At 30.2% G+C, this 21,757-nt stretch overlaps 1 protein-coding gene across 1 annotated transcript in view; it reads left to right on the top strand.

The window, feature by feature from the left end:
• LOC111640336 (serine/threonine-protein phosphatase 6 regulatory subunit 3-like) overlaps positions 1 to 20,422 on the top strand; it is a 59,968-nt gene extending 39,546 nt beyond the window's left edge. The window contains exons 9-13 of the mRNA XM_023386349.1: positions 4,492 to 4,589; positions 12,285 to 12,342; positions 13,946 to 14,079; positions 16,861 to 16,997; positions 20,250 to 20,422. Coding sequence (XP_023242117.1) covers positions 4,492 to 4,589; positions 12,285 to 12,342; positions 13,946 to 14,079; positions 16,861 to 16,997; positions 20,250 to 20,407 — 585 coding nt within the window. The 3' untranslated portion in view covers positions 20,408 to 20,422. The remainder of the gene's footprint in view (positions 1 to 4,491; positions 4,590 to 12,284; positions 12,343 to 13,945; positions 14,080 to 16,860; positions 16,998 to 20,249) is intronic.
• Positions 20,423 to 21,757: the final 1,335 nt, after the last annotated feature.

Here is a 21,757-nt window from a genome sequence, read left to right as displayed (position 1 = left end):
AGGGGGGGGCAGAAGTTGCTCAAACGGATCTAACGACAACTAATGACATACTATGCGATATCGGTAACCCTCTACCTGCTAATAATACAGTAAATATCAATACTATTTATTATTACAATCATTATATAATAATATTATATATATATATATATTTTATTTATCTATTTATTTATTTTTGTTATATTTGATTTATGTATTAAATTTAATTAAATTTCACTAAATATTGAATTTTTTTCCCCACCTCCCAGTTTGTCTTTTAGAGTCTTTCAGGACATTTGTTGCTTTACAAAGTAAATTTTATTTCATTTTAAATACTGTTGTAGATAATTACTTCAAAGGTTATGACATTTATTTGTACTCCTGAAACTTCCATTTATTTTCATAATCTGTTTGCTGTATATGAAGATTGATTGAATGACTTTTTCTTCTAGAAATATGTACACGGTGGTGTTCTGAGAAAACTTTTTACTTTCATTTTCCTTTCCAAATGTAGCTGTTTTTAAATTTAAATAGTTTAGTTGTTTGTATTCTAGAGCATCCTTTTGAGCATAAGTTGTTGATTGTAACTTGTTCTCAAAAGAATTTGTTTTTACTTCACTAATGTATGTCAAAGTGCATTGTACTGAGATAATTGACTTGTACAATGCAGGAAATTTACCATTTAGGATTGTTAATTACTTCCTGCTCTATGAATGACTGTTTCAGAGACTAGATGAACCACTCAAGGAAACAGAAATGGAAGGCAAAAACTGTTGATTTACCTATAATGCACAATTTTTTCAGAAATCACATAAGATGAAATCCAACATTGAAGATACAAAAGAATTGTTCTTCAGCTTGTTGTAAACTGTGAATCCATCTAGAAAATAGCCATACATGCACTTGGCCTTTGACCATACAAGTTGCAAAGAGCTTATTGAAAAGAACAAGACTGTAAAGCTCCTAAGATTACATGCCCTGAAGAAGAGATTTGCAGGATGACCTAATTTTACTGAGAAAAAATATTTAAACAATTACATAATCATCAGATTAATAGAATTTAGAGTCGATCTTCCCTCCAGATACTTCAAAACTAGTCACACACACTTACCACTCTCAAGTCATCTGTGCAACAGGCAACCCCTAGTTTTCATTGGCAGTGAAAATCAGTCATGAAATTTACACCTGACATTCATGAAGCTTCTCTTCTTCCATGGTTCAAGTTCCACTTTGGCAACCAGAAATGGATTTTTCAGCAAGGCATTGTATCAGCCCATAGGAAGGCAAAAGTCCAGGTCTGGTTTGGTAATTGTGGAATTGATTTTATCCTTTGGATGAAATGGCCACCCTATAGTCCACACTTCAGCCCCATGGATTATACAATGTATAGTCAGTACTGGAGAGTGGTGTCTGTGTTAACTTATACCAAAACTTGGATTCCCTATAGTCAGCCCTGATCCATGAATGGACAAAATATTTGTTGAGAAAGTTCATGCTGTCTATAACAACTTAATGAAGCATCTAAGTCTCTGTTTCAATGTATATGGGGACTGCTTTGAATAACAATTGTTAACACTGTTCCTTGTATTGAGTGTGTAAGAATTTGTTGTTACTTTTTAATATTCAGTACTATATCTTTGAAAAGTACATATTTTAAGTTGTGTTTAGGAACAATGTCATCACCTTTTTATATAGTGAGAGAGGATAATTGATTAGTTGCATCTCAGATTTTTTTTAATTTCATGAATTTCAGGTTAGAACTAATGATTTTTATTTTTTTACAGAAATTGTTGATACATAATTTTTATGAAAAATATGCATTTTCATTGTGCTGGAGAAAAACTTAGCACTAATGTAACTCAGTGTTTGGTCTTTATATGGATACATTAGATATTAAAATATTGAAAACAAATCTTTTCTTTGGAGTTTTTTCCCTTAATATCATTAACTGAGAACCTGGCAAATTTTTAAAATTTTCTGGAAAAGTCTCAAATCTAAATTACCATCCTAATTATATTAACAAAAGTATATTGAACATTATTTCTTTTTATATATATTTTTATTTTGGCTGTGTTTCATTGTGACATTTGATTTTGAAGAAATATTTGAATATTTTATTTAAAAAAATAGAAGAAAGCTTTTTTAATTGACAATTTTTTATTGTATAATATAGTCATTTTTTATTAAACATGATAGGGAATCCCTGTAAATCTTATTTTTATAGGATTTCAAAAAAAAACAGTTCATGGGTTATATGTACAGAAATACGGTACTTTCATAATTGAAGTTTTCTATCATATTTTGTTTTTTCTTTATTATTATTATTATTTTTTTTTTTTTTTTAGCATTTAATTCTTACCTTGTGATTATTGTTACATTAATAGTTGGAAAGATTTTCTAATCAAGTAACTTAAATTGAATATATAAGTAAAAAAAGTAGCTTATTTTAAAATTTTATTTTTACTAAAAATTATTTGTATTATGAATGCATAAGTTTATGAACTTGTGATGATTTATTTTTATGTTTAAATATGAATATTTGTTAGAATATTCATATTTAAACATAATATGAATATGAATATTTGTTAGAATATAATTTATTAGTAGATATTTGATTATTTATAACATATGTGTTTTATTTTTGTTTGAAAGGCAATGTCTAAGATAAGAGCTATTTCATTTCAACATTATCTCTGTAAAACTGAAAATTAAACTTTTTTGTAAAGTATAAAATTTTTATAGATTTTGTAAGATTGTTTGTCTGCTGATGAATATGATTACTTTGAGATTTATATTAAAAAATGTATTCATTTATTCAAATTTCTTTTGAAAAGTTTTAATTGGAATTCAGATTTTGAAAAAAATCTTTATAGATTTATTCAATTAAGCATTTTTTTTTTCTTGTGACTGTTGCATAAATAAATGCGTATTTATGGTCTTTGTCAAATTCTCATACACTATTGTTTAAACTGTATTGAGAAAATATGACAATTTAAATTTTTATTTTACAGAAAAAAAATTATATATATATAAGCTCTCGGTTAAAAAATAATTGAATAAATCTTATTGGTTCTTATTATAAAGCATTAATATTTATTGATTTATATTAACTATTATTACAAACTTAAGTTTATAACAGAAGATTTTGTTTATATATGTAATTTTCTATTGGTTATTATTAAGTTATTTTTCTTCCCAAAGGATTAAGTATTTATAATCTAATTTTATAAGTGAATTTTGAGTGTTTTGCTTGTGTTTGTATTAGTATTTATATATAAATGAATATCTGTTTTGTGCTATGCAAATAAGTTAGCTTAAAAGCTATTTTTGTGTAAGTTTTGATATGTGATGACAAAATTTAGCTACAATTGATCAGCTATTTAGTTGTAAATTGGTTTTTTGAACATATTTTTATAGTAATTTAATGAGGTTAATAATGTAGAAATTTTTAAACAATTTGTGAATGATTTATTTGATTTTTAATTTCTTTTATCATTATTATTGATTATTGATGAATGGTGGTTCAAGTAACTGTTACAAAAATGTTATTTCCATAATGAGAACGTGGAATTCATACATCCTGAAAATTTTTCCAATTGTCTTGTAACTTAAGCAATACTAATTTAAAACATTTCATGAAAAAGATTCATTACATAACATTGTGTAGTTGAAAAAGAGTAGCACTTTTATTTTTTCAGCTGTTACATATGTAACTGAAGGAAATTATTATGATCGGTTAAAAAATGACTCCCAAGATTTTAACGTCTTTGGATTTTAAACATTGATAAATGCAAAAAAGAGTGGTTTATGTATGTATGTATGTTAGTGTGTGTGTAGGGGACCTGATCTTGTTCACCTACTTTCAAGCTTAATAACTCCTCTGTCTTTTGTAAAAAATTAAAATTTTGCAGAGAGGTTTATGTATTAGTGGATTGATGCTGTTAAGTTTTGGTGGTTAAAGGTCAAGTGGATGGGAAGATAGGAAGGGTCACTTGGCATATCTTGAGTGGGGTCAGATTTAATAAAGATTTTACTTATTAACATTTGCAATTTTTTACAAAACACATCTCTACCCTCAGAATTAAGCTTTTGCCATTTTATAATAAAATTATATAAGATGGCACCACAATAATTTTAAATTTTTACCAGGAAAGTTATGCATCTTGTTGCTGGATCTTTTTAAAATTCTGATTAATCTGATGATTAATAATTTAATTTTTAGAACTTTACGTTGACATTGCTAATCTATCTTTAATTTACAGAATTTCAGTTTTTAATAATTACTGTTGTAATAGTATTAACATATTTATGTAGATGTTTTAAAATTGTTAAGGTATTGTTTTAATGAACAATATAATGCAATAGTTAAAACAAAAGTTAAAACACTGAATACAAAGATGTGTGCTAATTTTTTTGCATAGCACTATATTTAGTGACAGTAGTAGTATTGTTTTGTCATATATTGTCTTTGCATGCTATATGTTTTCACTGTATTTTTGGCCTGGCCTCCAGGCTTTTTCTGATTATCAGATGCAACAAATGACAAGTAATTTTGTTGACCAGTTTGGCTTCCATGATGATGAATTCATTGATACAGATGAAAACATGACGTAAGTATTACTTTATTTAATGAAGTTTAAAGTAATTTTTATGATTACATTTAACTCACTAAAATGATAGTAAAAACCAAAAGATAAATATTACAATTGTAATGTTATATATATATATATATTCTTTTAAAATGATAACTGTGTATTTAAAAAAAAGCAAGTAGTGAAAGGGGGGTTTTTTGTACTCTTCTGACTTCACAGAAGTGCTATTTCTTTAATTATGTTTTAAAATCATTTTTTTTTTTTAATTATAGACTATAAAAAAAAATTGCACTACTAAGAATGATGGAACATACAGAGTTCCTATGCACCTGGAAAATCAGGGATTTTCATTAGTGTTTGGAAAAAGTCAGGGAATTTGTTGAAAATTGTCAAAAAGTCAGGGAATTTGTCTCTTTAACTGCATTGTTGATCTCGTTTGCTGAATATGGATGACCAATCATAGCCATCTGCAGGTGGCAAGAAGTAATGCTGCAATCTTTAATAAGAAAATACACCAGAATCCATTTTGAAATGGTTTTTTTCACCGTTCTGAAGCCATATAATTTTACAGTTGTGGATTAATAACAGGATAAACTACTTTTATGTAATAGTGTTTAATTTTTAATTTTAATAATTCAGCGATTATAAAAAGATGAAATTGTTTATTAGAATAAAAAATAATTAATTAAAAATTTGTTTGCAAACTTTTAAAAGTTGAAATTGTAATTTAATATAATGTTCACTTAGAATGTAATTTAATCGTTTTTCACATTTAAAACATTACTGCACAACATAAAAAATTATAAATAGTTACCCGATGTTTACAGTAAAATACTGGCGCTGACTTGTTGTTGGCACAAGCTTTTTATATTTGTTGTTACAATTTTCCTTGATTGTACTGTACTGCAAGCATATTTTTCCCCCTCTCCCGTTTTTTTCCGAAACTTTGATACATAGTTTAATAAGTAGTTTAACTGAAATGACATTGGGTAACAAATATCACTGATTTTGGCAAATTTTAGAGCTTAAAAATGGGCAAGATTGATCATACTTGTAATAAATATTCTGTAGTTATATTTTCGAAAATCAACAAGTAATCCGATAGTTTGACCAATGTTAACTTGCTTAATTTTCGTAATACTATGACGTCATAGGAATACAAGTCCGGTTCATAGGAATACAAGTGTGAGGTTCCGGAATTGTCCGGAACTAAAATAGAAAAACGTAAAATAATTTAATTATTAGAGAAAAAAGGAATGAACAGAAATTTTTTATAGAAACTTGAAGAATAGTCTAGACTTGTGTTCTCAACCACCGGTCCACAACTCTAATCTGACCGGTCCGCGAAAACTTTAAAAATATATATTTAACCTGTCGTGCGTTGTTCCCGAATAGGAAATATGTGGATTATTAATCCGTTTATTGATAGCAAACTAATAGATTGAATGACTTTGAACACGAAAAACTAATCAAATTAAGTTCAAACTTGGGATTTAAAACATTGTTTGAATCAATGCCCATAACACAGTTTTGGATTAAAGTTAAATCTGAATATCCAGTTTTACATGAAAAGGCAGTTAGGATGTTACTACCTTTTTAAACAACGTACTTACGTGAATCAACGTTTTCAGCAATGGTAATAATAAAATCAAAACAACGAAATTGTTACTGTTAGTTCTGCCTCACGCCTTGCAGTTACCACCTTAAATCCAAGAATTGATGATCTTACTAGCAAAAAAGAAAAGCAGCAATCATATTGATTTGTATACTAATGTACTGGTAAATAAATAACAAATATTTATTGCTCAATGTAGTTTGCAGTTCTTTTTACAACAGAGAATTTTTTTTCAATTAAAAATAATATTGTCACCGGTCCACTTAAAAAAAGCAGATATTTTCCGGTCCACAATGAGTTTTAGGTTGAGAAACACTGGTCTAGACCATCCTTTCTCAAAGTGGGCGATAACACCCCTTTGCAGGCGCTGGAGGCTTTCATGGGGGCAGTAGAAGGCTCAATGATTAAATATGAGTTTTATTTCTTCTCATCAAAACATTCTTTGATCTCAGAAATAGGATATGGGTCACACCCTATCTATCCTATCCATATAATAATGCATGTTTAAACATTATATTTGCAATAACTGTTTTTAAGATATGCAACAGATGGTAATGTGAAAAGGTTAAGTTAAAAAATATGGAGGCACTAGATTTTTTTTAAATCTCAAAGTGGGCAGTGGTCGAAATAAGTTTGAGAACCTGTGGTCTAGACAATGCAGCTCCCAAGATCGATCATTTGGATTGGAGTCGGATTTTCCATTGTTTGAAATGAAAATAAATACACTTGAGGAGAAAAGGCTAAAACTACATTAATATAATAGTTTTTGTGTTTTGTGAATTGTAATTCATTTTTTATTTTCTAATTATCTGTATTTTGAAAAAAGAGGATTAATACTAAGAAGTTTCTCTGTATTTTGATTGTCCATTTTGTAAAAAAAATAAAAAGATTTTACAATAAATTAGATGGATTTGTTGGAAAAGCTATAGTATAAACTTACACCTATTCCTCTTTATGTACAATCATTGATTTTTTTACGTAGGAAAACGCTTTATTTAAAAATTTTTAAATTTAACTTTTTATTAAAATTACGTTGTTGTTTAAAAAAAGTTAACTCTTTTTATTGAAAGATTGATTTTAAAATTGTGTTTCTAAGTCGAGAGTTCATTTTAAGCACCGTACAGTACTATTTGTTTATCAAAGAATACTGTTTGTTGATTTTATGTTACCTTGTATTTTCTAGATTTACATACAAATAATAATGATAAATGATGATAAAATAAAAAGCTTGTGTTTTGTTTGTAAATTGCTTATTTCTTTCATTACATTGAAGTTGTGGATTCTATCAAACGTTTTTCTACAGGATGTACTGTATTTTTTAAATGTAGCAGTCTTTGAAGCATATCAACTGTGCAAAAAGAGGGCTATATGTACTCAATGTTAACAGTAAATGCTGTTTTATTATGTCAATATTCCACTCTAAAAAATGTGAGGGTCGGGAATTTGGACAAAGTTGGTCAGGGAAAATCAAGGAAAGTCAGGGAATTCAAAACAAAAATTTGAGTAGGAATCCTGTACATACATTTATTAATGTTTGAAATGTAAAGTAATGACTGTTTTAATGTATTACAGTAGAGCATTGATTATCCGACCCCCGATTAACCATCACCTCGACTGCGTTCTAGTCGACAAATTCAAATGTCCACTAGTGATGTGGCACTACAATATTTGGCTATGTCTTGGCTACTTTAATAATATTTTTGCGTGTTTTAGCTGGCAACACTGGCTTGACCATGAAAGGGAGGCCAGTATTTAAACGAGGCTTAATTTTATAATTATGAATGGTTGTTTGTTTTGTGAGCAATAAAATAATTTTTAACGATACAATAGCAACAATTATTATTTTAAAAAAAATTTGATTGGCTTAACATGGAGGAAAATTCAACACAAAGTAGGTTAATAGCAATATACTAATTACATGGGATATAATAATATGCTACACTAATAATGGATTTTTTCATACTTTTTGGTTATCTGACTTTTCAATTATCTGACCAACTCCAGTCCCCAATTGAGTCGAATAATCGATGCTCTACTGTAATTGCATTATTCCATATTTCCAAAAAGTGAGAAAGCGAAGTAAAAAGTAGCTAGTGTGTGTTTTTAAAAAGTTTTTTAAATTAGTAGATCCTATTTTGTAGAATTATTTGAATTTATGTGATGGAATGTTGCTTATCTAATGGAATTTAGAAGTTATTACAGTTAATTTTTAATGTGTATTGCTTAAGATTGGAGGGTTACTCTCAAACATTATGATGATAGATAAGGATGATATATATATATAGAGTGAGATTTGAGATAGTTTTTATATATTTAATGGAGCACAGAGTTGTTTTTTATCCATATTTCTTAGAAGAATCCACTATGTTTTATATGACGTCATAAAAGATGCTTACAAATATATAAGAAGTTTTGGATATGAAATTAAATATATCATAAAAATTAAAATATCTATTCTTGCAACTATTGTTTGCATTCATGAAATAAATGCTGTTTCTGTTTTATGCCATCTTTTGTTATACTTAGAATAAGAGAGACAAAACCTTTCACACTTTGTTTCTAGCAGTTTTAATCCATAAGAACAAATGTTTTCAGCTGTTTTGAATGGCCTTCAGGTGGAATAAAGTCTGTTGGAACATTGGTTTTTACATACATACAAACACAACCCTCTGATATATAAACTTCTGGCTAATACCAAAGATAAATGCAGTGAAGCCAGAAGACCTGGGATTTACTCGATTACGCTAGAGGACAACAGATTTAATCTGAACAAGAAATTAACATACATAGGCTTAACTAACAGACGACTTACAAAAAGGATAGCTGTGCATAAATACGACACACACAACAAAAAGTTTAATTTCACCGTAGCTCAATTTGCAAGCAAACTGAATATAAAGGCCAAATGGGAAGAGGCTAAGATTATTATACCTATGCTTGACAGTAACAAACTTATTACAGTTGAAACACTAGAAATCTTTGCAAAATCCCTCAAGGAAAATTGTATTAACAGCAGAGATGCAGACTCGCTCTCTACCGCATGGCAATCACTCTTCGATAACCACTTAAATTAAATAGGCTAATCCAACCTCATTGATCCTGTTGCAATCTGTCAAGCATTTTCTATATTTATCTTGTTATTTTATTTTCCAAGTTTAAACAATTATCTTATCATCAATAGTTGGTCATACATCTTGGGTAAAATTAAAAGAAAATTAACAATAGCAATATTTTTTAAACTTTGTAATCAACAATGATGTCACTAGTAAGAAGAAACCTTTGTAAACATTGACGTCATTTCAATATTTGCTTACCAACATTTCAACTGATCTTATTGTACCTGAAGAAGGTGGGCCATTCAAAATGGCTGGAAATATTTGTTCTTATGGATTAAAACTGCTAGAAACAAAGTGTGAAAGGTTTTGTCTCTCTTATTTTAAGTAGTTCTAGCTTTGTGTGCATGGAAGTACTTAGAATAATATTACCATTAAAATTATAGCATATATTTTATGCATCTTAAGAAATAATTGGAAAAACTTAAATTAGTAAATATGAATGATTTTGCTTTATTCGATTTATATTACAAAAGAATATCATTAATTTCAATAAACTTTTTTCATTTTTGCTGTAACTTTTCTTTATAGTACTTACTTTTTTTTGTATATGCATTAATATAAAAGTGTATACTTTCCTATATATAATTTTCTGTTATAAGAATATTTTTGATTAAAAAAGAGTGCATAAATTGCATATTCAAAAAACAAATTTGAAAATTAGAACTGTCACAGAATTGTTATTCTTTTTGACAGGGCTGTGGAGTCAGGTTCGTGGAGTTTGGTGTTTTGGCCAGAGTCGGAGTCGTCAAAAAATCCGCCGACTCCGACTCCCTTTTTATTTACCAACTTGTTATATATATATAACACGGAGTCGGGTGGTAAGGAAAGGTTGGAGTTGGAGTCGGTAGATTTTTAAGCGACTCCACAGCCCTGCTTTTTTGAGATCAGTTTTCATTGGTGATTCTTATGATTTAATCATAAATTGATTGATTGATTCAAAATGTATTTAAATGTTCTGTTTAAAACTATTTTGTTTTAATGAGTTTGAAAAATAATATACAGTAGAGCGTTGATTTTCCGAATCAATTGGGGACTGGGGTTGTCCGGATAACTGATATTTCGGATCACTGATTTACTTACGAAAAAATAGTTTAACGTATCCGATGTCGAAATTTTTATCCGTTGTGTGTCGCTTCGCGTTGAATTTTCGTCGATGTTAAGCCTAACAAAGACTATTGTATCGTTAAAAATTATTTTTTTATTTTGTACAAACAAAATAAATATATTGAAAAATATAAAAATAATAAAAAATTATACTTCAGATGTTAATTTAGTATCAAAAACGTAAAATATTTGAGTAGCCCAAGACATAGCCAAAGATTGAAGCGCCACAGTACCGGCGAAAATTTAAATTTGCTGACTGGAATTCTTTTGGATGATTGACTTTCGGAAAAACGACGCTCTACTGTATATTAATTAATTTTAATTGTTTTCTGTTTTATGTTTTTAAAAGTAAGTTTTTTTGGTATAATTAAAAATTGAATTATGGCTATTAGTGCATTAAAAATATTGATTTACATTTTAATTATTTTTAATTATAGATTTCAAAATTAATCATTAAGAAACACATTTAAATATTTGTGGATACTGTTGGTAAATTACTAGTGTTTTAATAGATATAGAAAAAGGGTTACTGCTAGCCACTTTATAACATTTAAGTTTGATATTTGATAGAAGTTTAGAATCATTCAAGTGAAGTCCTAAAATTTGAAAACTTCAAAATTCAAGTTTTGAATGCTACAAATTGAAACTTCCACAAAGTACTGGAAATATTTGTGGTCTCTCCAGGTCTTTTTTGATAGGTACCCCCCATCCCTCTAATAAACTTTATGAAAAGTGTGTGTATGTGCACATACAAAAGGTGTGATGTTTTTGTATTCCTCAAGTTTAATTTAATCCCAATTTTTAATTTTATAGTATGTTTTTTAGAATATTTTTTCCAACAGGTCAATTAACACCTCTTTATGAAGTGGTAAAATAATTTTAGACATACTTAGTCTGAGTAACTAACTATATCTAAAATTATATATCTAAATATTTAAAATGAGCTGCTGGAGGAACAAAATGGTAAATGCCAAAATGGAAGTTTTAGAATACAGCAAAAAAAAATTGTGATTGAATTATAATTCTGAATAATTTTATTCTAACATCAATTTTTTACTGTAAGTGTTTTACAATCAAACTATTTTCATAATGTCATAATTGGAACAAGAGTCAAAAGATCATACTTGATTGGTGATGGCAATTAACGGCAGTGGCATTTACCATTGTTTCCATGAGCATCTCATATGAATATCTCTAAAATATTTCTACATGTTTTATGGTAATTTGTTTAAAAAACATGTTTGCCTAGATGTGAAAATTTTTGTTTTATAGAAAATTAATAATTCCTAAATAACTGACATTTAAAAAAAAGAAGTCAGATCAGACTAATATAGATCAAATCAAATAAGATGCAAATATTCTAAAATCTGGAACACTTCTGATCCTGAACATTTTGGATAAAGGATTCTTAACTTGTATTAACTTCATAACTGTTGTTTAATTTGTTTCTGACCTTATATTTAGTATGAATTTTTCTGAAATAAAAATTCATACAAAGTATAAAAATTCTGAAACAAAAATTCAAATGAAAATGCTTCTCTTTTTTAAAATAGCCTTCTACGGTCAATGTTTTTGATGCTAACTCTCTTATCAACTGTTTACATAAGATGTTTGAAAGGAGAATTGGCTGTTGCTTGGCTAATTCTGTATTTAGATAATTGAATTATGCTTTAATACTGCTTGGAAAATATTTTTGTTGATATTTTTCATAATTGGATTTTATTTTAATATTTTTATTGGATTGAAATAAAATTCTCCTGTTATTCTAGAGTGAACCATAATATCAACGGATTTCATTATGTTAACTTATCTATTTGTTGTATCTCTGCACTTTTTTATATAGTACAATTCAAATAATTTATGTAAATTTCATTTCAGAAATCAGTTGAATCATCTAACTGATACAGGTTTTCAACTTAATTCAGATGAAAATTTAGTAAGTATATTAATTTTTCTATAAATATTGTTAAATTATTCACATTTCTGAGTGTTTTTTAGATAAATCAGAATTTTGTACTAGATAAATCACAAATTCTTCTATTAATTTGAACATTTTTAAAATGTCAGCAAAAGCTTAAATGAATCTTTATAGTTCTTAAAATTATAAATTTCTTTTTTATTACCTGAAGTACATTTTTAATTTTTGGCTGTTATAGGATATAATGGTAACCAGAAAAAAGTGCAGATGAAAAATTACCACCATAGAAAATTGTACCAAAAAAATGGCCAAATAGAAAACTTCTCATATATGCAATATTACAAACTAATAAAATCTGAAATATATCATGCTAGAACAGAAGTTTAAAGATACAGTATTCTTATTCTCTTAAAGAATTTATTATAATTCACTTAAAAAACAAAGTTTGTGCATCTCTTTGTGATGGCAGTTGTGACCATTTGTTGTCAGTTGTTTTACTTGGTACAGTTCATTTGTCTCTGCTCTGTATGAGTCTCCCTTCTCATTATGCATAAAATTTATTTTTAAATAACTGTTGTTTTTCTTATTATTAGGGTTAGGTAGTCATTTCATCTGCCACAATACGAGGGGTGTTCAAAAAGTATCGGACCTTTGGTCAGCAAAAATAAATTTTTTGATTTTGAGGTACAAAACCCTAATCCCCTTCAAAGTAGTCTCCTTGGTAATGTATACACTTCTCCCAGCATTCCTGCCATTGCTGGAAACACTGCTGGAATGCATCTTTTGGAATGTCCATCAGCCGGTCCGTCGGATTTTGCACGATGTCTTCTCTCGACTAAATTCGGGTTTTTTTTAGCGGCATTTTCAGCTTGGGAAATAGCCAAAGGTCACACGGAGCCATGTGGGGAGAGTACGGAGCGTGACGAACCACAGGAATGTTGTGTTTGGTGACAAAAGTCTGAATCAGATGTGCAGAATGGGCGGGTGTGTTATCATGATGGAGCTGCTAAGTTTTGGTTGATCACAGATCCGGTCATTTGCATCACACAGCATCACAAAGACGACAAAGGACCTCCTGGTAGTACTCCTTTGCAATGGTTTGGCCTTATGGCGCATACTCAGGATACACCACCCTGTGGGAGTCGAAAAAAACTGTCAACATGACCTTGGCATTTCTGCGGACCTGCCGGGCTTTTTTTGGCCTCGTGGATCGTCCCCGAAAGCCTGCTGAGTCTTGCGAATAGATTCCGCTTGGGTATCGCCAAGCTTTTGGTAAAATTTGATGCAATATCGCTGCTCACGTTATTTAGTCATTTTCCAACTTAGTGGAATCTGACGAGAGCTCGCTACACGTGTCCTCACTCATAGGCCGACTGCCAGTGACTGACACTTCCTGCAGGCGGGAAAAAATTCAGGACTGTGCATGACTGTCCCCTCCACAACTCCACCGAAAGAGACCTCCCATGCATCATTGGTTTACGCAGGAAAAATAAAGGTCCGATACTTTTTGAACACCCCTCATATATAATAAAAATATAATATGACCATAATCAATTATATAAAATTGTATAGATTTTGAAACAGTAGATGAATTGCTAATTTTTGCTTTATGCATTTTCAGAGAAGTGAAGAATTGTTTGAACGAGCCTGTAGAGAACGTGTACAAAATTTGGGAGATGCTGACAGTGATGAAGATGTATGGGAAGATAAAGAGCATGAAGTTACATTTGTCTCAGGTTCTGTTTCACAACAAAGGTAAGTCTTTTAATCAAAAGTTTTATTGAACAGTTGTTTAACACATTTGTCAATAAAAAGAAAATGTTTTTATTTTTTACTTCCTTGGCTGTTACAGAATATACAGGGCAGGGTTCCTACACACTTGGAAAGTCAGGGATTTTCATTAGTGTTCAGAAAAGTCATGGAATGTAAGGAATTTGTTAAAAATTGTCAAAAAGTCAGGAAATTTGCTTTCTTGGCTGCTTTGTTCGTTTTTTGCTGACAACCCAACCCTGATAATGCTTGACTAAATCTAGCCATCTGCAAGCAGCAAGTAGTAGTGCAGAATATTTTCAGTACTTAAAATTTCTCCAAGCTTACACAAAACTCTCAAAAATTTACAAAGTACACAAAACTGATAATTTAAATGGTATTATTTATCAATTTTTCAATTTAATAATTTTGGTTGGGTAACAAAACAATTTCTGATTTTTTTCAGTTTATTAATATTTTATAAAGTTCAGAAAATTTGTTGAGAGAGAAATTTAATAAATATATACTTTTGTAAATGGATTATATAGAAATTGTTAATGAATAATAATAAATTTTTTCAAAACAATGTAGATTTATGATTATGGAATAATAACAGAATGTTAATAAAACATTTTATTTTTGAATTTAATAATTTGGCAATTATAAAAAATATATAACTGTTAATTAGAAAAAATAACTAATTAAAACATTGGAGAAGCAAAACGTTTGCATAGTAAGTCAAGGGCTGTTTTATTTTGTCAGTGTGCCAAATTATAAGGGACATGAGGATTGGAATTTGTACAAAGTTGGTCAAGGAAATTAAAACAAAATCTGAGTAGGAACCCTGAATATAGCATAGGGAAAGTGGTTAAATTTTGACTCCTTGGGTTTTGCATCTCTCAACATTTTGACACCCAGGATCCTAGGAATTTAATAAAAATTCTGTATGTGTGTGTTGGCATCTGTTTTGCAAATATATATTGTATCTCAGGAATGGATGAATCAAAAATTTGAAACTTGGCAGGGTTATTTCCTTACATGGAGCATTGATACTATTAAATTTTGGTAGTTAATCCCCTCCATTCTCTGCCCTCTTGACCTTTGTCACATGTCAAGTGGACTCAGACTTAATGAAAGTTTTACTCATTAGCATTTAAAATTTTTTTTAAAGACTTACTCTTACCTAAAAAAATAAGCCTTTTGGTATTTTATGATAATTCAATAATTGATAATATAAAAATTATTTTTTAATGAGATTTCATAACATGGTAGTATGTGCAATGTTAACTTTATAAATTATGAGTGCTGGAAAATTCATCTTGTTAGCTTTTTAATCTTTTATGGGCTATTGCAATTTTTCTGATAATTTGTAAACAAAAAAGCATATTGTATGTATATGTATGAAGAATATTTAAAATTTGCTACTTTTGTTGTTTTTCTGTGTTTGTATAGTTTGCTCTTAAGATGTTGATTTGGCTTTAAAAAGGAACTATTGGAAAAGTACATGAACAATAATTATTGTTAATGAAATTATGAATGTATTTGAAATAATGGTAAATTTTTTAAACAAGCAAACAAACAAATGATTTTAATACTTGTAATGGCCAGGAAAGTAAGAAATATTAAAAGTATTCACGAATTAGAAGAAATGATGACAATTTTTTACTTTCATCTTCTCCTTATCAGCATCTCAGGAACACAAGTCTTTTTATGGGCAGAGTCAATCTTTTATTTCGGGCTATACTTGTCTGCCTTGTTATGTAAAAATGTTTTTAAAAATTCCTGGGCAAAGGCACAATTTCAATAAATATATTGTATTTTTTTACATAAGGCAGATGAATTGCCTCAAATAAAAGGTTGACTGTCCATTAAGACTGTTGTTCCCAAGGTATTGATAAGGTAAGGAAATGAAGACAATTTTTTTACTTTTTCTAATTTGTGAGTATTTTTAATAAATTATTGTCTGTGTTTGTTACACAGCTTAACAAAAAATGCACAACAAAGACAGACAAAATCATTTATCATCTGTGGTGTTTGGCACAATATGTGAAAATATAGCAAACCTTGCATGTATAAGCAAAAATCAGACTTTTGATTAATAATATCTAATATAAAAATAAAATTTTGATGTAGTGCTTTTTAGAACTACAGCTAGTCTTCAATTAACAGTGTTTCATTATAATATCATTGAGAAAACTACATGTACTGTACATCTGTAATAACTTAAAATTAATTTTGCTGAATTTTGTTTATAAATGTAAATTTGTTCACGTGAGATAGGAAATAAATGCAGGAGGTTGCAAACATAAACAGAGTTACATTAACCTAATTATATCCGTTACATCACTTAGCCTATGGTAAAATTAGTTTTGTTATGTCATTTTGCTTGACATCACAATTTCCAAGAACCTATTGACAATATTAAAGACATGCTGTATTCTAGATCAAATGTTTCACGAAGTCCAGATCATCAAAAAATCTTTATTGCACAATTTTTAAGTTTTAATTATATTGAAAACTTACTCTAGAAGACTTTGTTCTCCAGATATCTTAAATATTAATTTTGAAATATTGTAAGATAAACAACTGCATGATGAAGTTGGGTTAATTAACTAGTATAATATGACAACATTGAAAAGTGCATATTCTTATCACTAATATGTACATTTTCTGAAATAGCATTTATTATTGAAAAGCTTAATATTTAAAACATTATTTAGTTGCTTTTAAAAATAAAGCATTAGTTGATATTTAAGTTGTAAGTAATATCTATTTAATAATTTTTAGATCAGCTGAGAATAGTGATGAGAATAGTAGTGGATCTGAAGATGATGAGCATAAAACTTCATCTTCAACTAAAACAACAACAAATATATCACAACTACCAGCGGAAGAAGTAAAAATGGATGTTGATCAGCAAGAAAGTATGTATTTTTTTTAATACAAATTGTAAATTATTATAAATGTAATCTGAAAATATGATGGATAAGTATATGGGAGAGAACTTTTTTCTCAATGACATTTCCATTGCTAGATAGTATCTGATTTTCAGATTGTGTAATGTCACACATTAAGATATTTGGTGAATGTTTTATTGGTTTTATCTTGAATTTATATTTCAGCATTTTAATATAGAAATCTTGTATATTAGTTAGAATATTGTTTACTATTGGTTTGATGCAAAAGTTTGTCCTGTTTTTGGCACTAGATGGCATTGCATTGCAAAACCAAAGTGCTATCTGCTTCATACATGCAAATTTTCTATGTTGTTTGATAGCAGGAATTCAGTGAATACTTGGGAAAAAAATTGTTACTTGGTTGTTTTTTTTTAAATTTTGCTAAGCATTAAAAATGGCACAAAATAACAAGCATTTTCAATATATTATGCTTTTTTTATTTGCAAAAAGGCAAGAATGCTTTGCAGATACAAAAGAAGATATGTACTGTGTATGCTGCGGGTGTTGCTGATGATTCTACATGCCATAAGTAGTTCAGAAAGTTTCACAAAAACAATTTTAATCTTTTAAGTAAAAATAGTAAAAATAACCTATGGTCGGCATTAATTACATTTATTAAGTGTATAAATAAAAAAACGACATATTCACAAAGGTAAAAAATCTTGCTTCTGTCTATACTTTCGCTGTTTCTACACCATCAGCAATCCTTAAAAACAATTCACAAAAGTTTCCAAGACGACCTTCCTTTTTAGGCTACTGTTTCAGCAAAAAAAAATGTAAATACAGTAGAGCGTCGATTTTCCGGAAGTCAATCATCCGAAAGAATTCCAGTCCGCAAATTTAAATTTTCGCCAGTGCTGTGGTGCTTCAATCTTTGGCTATGTCTTGGACTACTCAAATATTTTACGTTTTTGATACTAAATTAACATCTGAAGTATAATTTTTTTATTATTTTTATATTTTTTAATATATTTATTTTGTTTGTACAAAATAAAAATATAATTTTTAACGATACAATAGTCTTTGTTAAGCTTAACATCGACGAAAATTCAATGCAAAGCGACACGCAACAGAGAAAAATTTCGACATCAGATACGTTAAACTATTTTTTCGTACGTAAATCAGTTATCTGAAATATCAGTTATCCGGACAACCCCAGTCCCCAATTGATTCGGAAAATCGACGCTCTACTGTATAGATAAAGCATCCTGATAGGTTGCTGATGGTGTAGAAAAAAGAATGTGGTGATGCACCACATTCTGGATGACTGGCCAATGCTGATGGCAATGAAATATTGGTGCTAATTGAAAGTGATTGGCATAGAACAACTTGAGATCAGAGAAATTCTTTGGAATCAACCAGTCAACAGTGTCAAGGCAATTTCATCAACTTGGGAATGGTTATCAAGGCCAAGAGATGAGAGTGCTGCATAAGCTAATGGAGAAAAATTTTATAGACTGAATTTCTGCTTGTGGTTCTGTATTGAAATGCAACAAAATTAATCCATTTTTAAAGCAGATGGTTGCATATGATGAAAAATGGATTGCGTGTAATGATGTTAAGTGTAAGAGATCATGGTGTAAGTGTGGAGATGCCCCTTCAACCTGTGCAAAAGCCAGTTTACATCTGAATAAGGTTATGCTATGCATTTGGTGGGACTGGAAGGAAATCATTGAGCTGTTACCTGAAAACTAGACCATCAATTCAGAGAAATACTGTTTACAACTAAGTGAATTAAAGTGAGCAATCAACCAGAAGCAGCCTGAATTAGCCAACAGAAAGGGCATTGTATTCCATTAAGACAATGCTAGACCACATGTTCTTTGGTCACTCAATACAAACTTTTACTACTGACTGGGATGTTTTGGTCTATTCGTTGTACTTTCCCAACCTTGCACCCTCCAGCTACCATTTGTGAGGGTCACTGAATTGGTGATATCCAAATGTCAGGACTTATCGTATGTGGGATAAAGGAAAGTGAGGCAAATAGCTACAGTGACAAACAAACCCATTTATTTATACTAGTCTTACAATCTACAGTGTCTTCTCTTCTGGTGGCTCTGGACTGTTCGAGTTGTTGGCCCTGGGGCAGTCAGTCGATATACTCGACAGTGTGAGAGGTTGTTGTGAAGCATGATAACCCGAAGTTCAATCAGGATGGCAGGGAAAAGTCTGGACAGTTGACTATAGTTGTCAGCCGGGAAAGTCTAGACAATAGTTGACACTATCAGAGGCTGGAAAAAGTCTCTACAGTTAACTTCACTAGGAAAGCAGGGGAAAGGTCTCTTTGTCCTTGAGATTCAGTGTTTTTAAAAGATTCTCTTCCCTGGATGTCTAGCTTTTGATTGGTCAGTTTCTTGTATCTAAGCAGATGACAGACCATTTCGGGCTACCAAAGGTTTAATTCGACACTGTTTTAATCTGATCAAGGGAAAATAATCGCACCTTGAAACTCCTGCTCGCATTTAATTGTTTCGAATTCTTATAAGTCTGACACACAATATTAGCACTGTATCTCCTTTTAAGGTTATTTAAAAACTGTTTTTTCCTCTCAAATAATAATTTTATTATTTCCCAATTTTATTTAGGTTTTTTTCTTCCAAGTTTTACAAGCATTAGAATCAAAGCCCGAACCCCTGATTTGACACCTTTATGATATTTTTAACACGTGAACTCGAGTATCGCTCAGGCCTCACACATTTATTTAGATCACTTTAATTAAAGCAGCTTAGATGATAAAAACTTTACTTCCTTGGAAGACTTGAAAAATCACCTGGATCAGTTCTTCAGCCAAAAACCTCAACTTCTATGAGTGCAAGATTATGCAGCTATTGGGGAGATGGAGAATGATCATCAAACAGAATAGCACATATTATAGTGATTGAATATAATTTTTAGTAAAAAAAATTTTTATTCAATTTTTGTCCAAAAAATGGGATGAACTTTGCTTTTGCATCAACCCAATACAAAGTATAGCTTGTATATGGATGATTTAGTGCAGTTAATTATTTTCAATGACACATTTGTGGAAATGCAGTTAGATATGTTTTGATACTGTTGTAGCAGATTATATGTTGTCTTAGAGACATCACCAAATTTGATGTATAAAAATAAAATAAAAAAAAAATATTTTACATTGTATTTATTTTCAAATAACTACTTTGTATTTTTAATAATACTATTAACTCATTAATCAATATTGGTTTTTAATTATTATAGTGTGGACAGCAACTTTTGATAGTGTTCCAATGGAAGTTGCTCCTGCCTCAACGTCTTCAAATCCATGGGAAACATCAAATCCTTCAATTTCAGCTGAAGATCAAGGAGGATGGGCTGACTTCAGTGATTTTGATGCATTTGGAAGTGTAGAATGGTGAGTAAATATTTGTAATTTGGCAAACTCAATAGTCACATATGTAATTACACACACTAAAATATTTACACACAGAACAGTAATGAAGAAATAGTTACTTTAGAGTAGCTTCATTACCATTTTCTCCCTCTATTTTTCTAAATTAGTATTTGTACAGAAATAAGAATTGTTCAAGTGAAATTTTTTAACTTGCTTTAATAGTTAATAGATTCAATCAAAAAATATTTTGAACAGAAATTAATTTTTTTTATTTGATGCATGACTGTTTAATAATTTTTAGCAATCGTCGTATGGATAGAAAATTTCATCTAAATTAAATGAATTATTAATCTTATTTGACAATATCTGATGGCATTCTTAGAAAAAACTTCAGTTCAGTACATTAATCGTAGTACATGAATTTAAAGAAATTTGCTACATTTTTTTATTTATTTATTTACAGAACTATATTAAGTTACAAAATACTTCATTTTAACAACATTGTTTACACAAATGTGTTAGATAATTTCTAGAATACGTGGTGTGTTCAAAAAGTATCGGACCTTTGGTCGGCAAAAATAAATTAATTGACTTTGAGGTACAAAACCCTAATCCCCTTCAAAGTAGTCTCCTTGGTAATGTATACACTTCTCCCAGCGTTCCTGCCATTGCTGGAACGCATCTTTTGGAATGGCCATCAGCCGGTCTGTCGGATTCCGCATGATGTCTTCTCTCGACTAAATTCGGGTTTTTTTTAGCGGCATTTTCAGCTTGGGAAATAGCCAAAGGTCACACGGAGCCATGTGGGGAGAGTACGGAGCATGACGAACCACAGGAGTGTTGTGTTTGGCAACGAAAGCCTGAATCAGATGCACAGAATGGTTGGATGCGTTATCACGATGGAGCTGCTAAGTTTTGATCGACCACAGATCCGGTCGTTTGTGTTGCACTGTATCGGAAAGACGATGAAGGATCTCCTGGTAGTACTCCTTTGCGGTGTTTTGGCTTTGTGGTGCGTACTCACAACACACCACCCCACGAGAGTCAAAAAAACTGTCAACATGACGTTTGATATTGCTGCGGACCTGCCGCTCTTTTTTTGGCCTCGAGGATCGTCCCCGAAAGCCTGCTGAATCTTGCGAATGGTTTACGCTTGGGTATCGCCAAGGTTTTTGGCAAAATTTGATGTAATATCGCTGCTCACGTTGTTTAGTCATTTTCCAGCTTAGTGGAATCCGACAAGAGCGCACTACATGACCTCACTCATAGGCCGATTGCCAACGACTGACGCTTCCTGCAGGGGGAAAAAAATTCAGGACTGCACGACTATCCCCTCCACAACTCCACCGAAGGAGGCCTCTCGCGCATCATTGGT

The sequence above is a fragment of the Centruroides sculpturatus genome, unplaced genomic scaffold, assembly GCF_000671375.1.
Source record: "Centruroides sculpturatus isolate CEXI.00-Female unplaced genomic scaffold, Cexi_2.0 scaffold1308, whole genome shotgun sequence".
NCBI classification, from domain to species: Eukaryota; Metazoa; Arthropoda; class Arachnida; order Scorpiones; family Buthidae; genus Centruroides; species Centruroides sculpturatus.
This window is presented reverse-complemented; position numbering and strand designations above follow the sequence as displayed.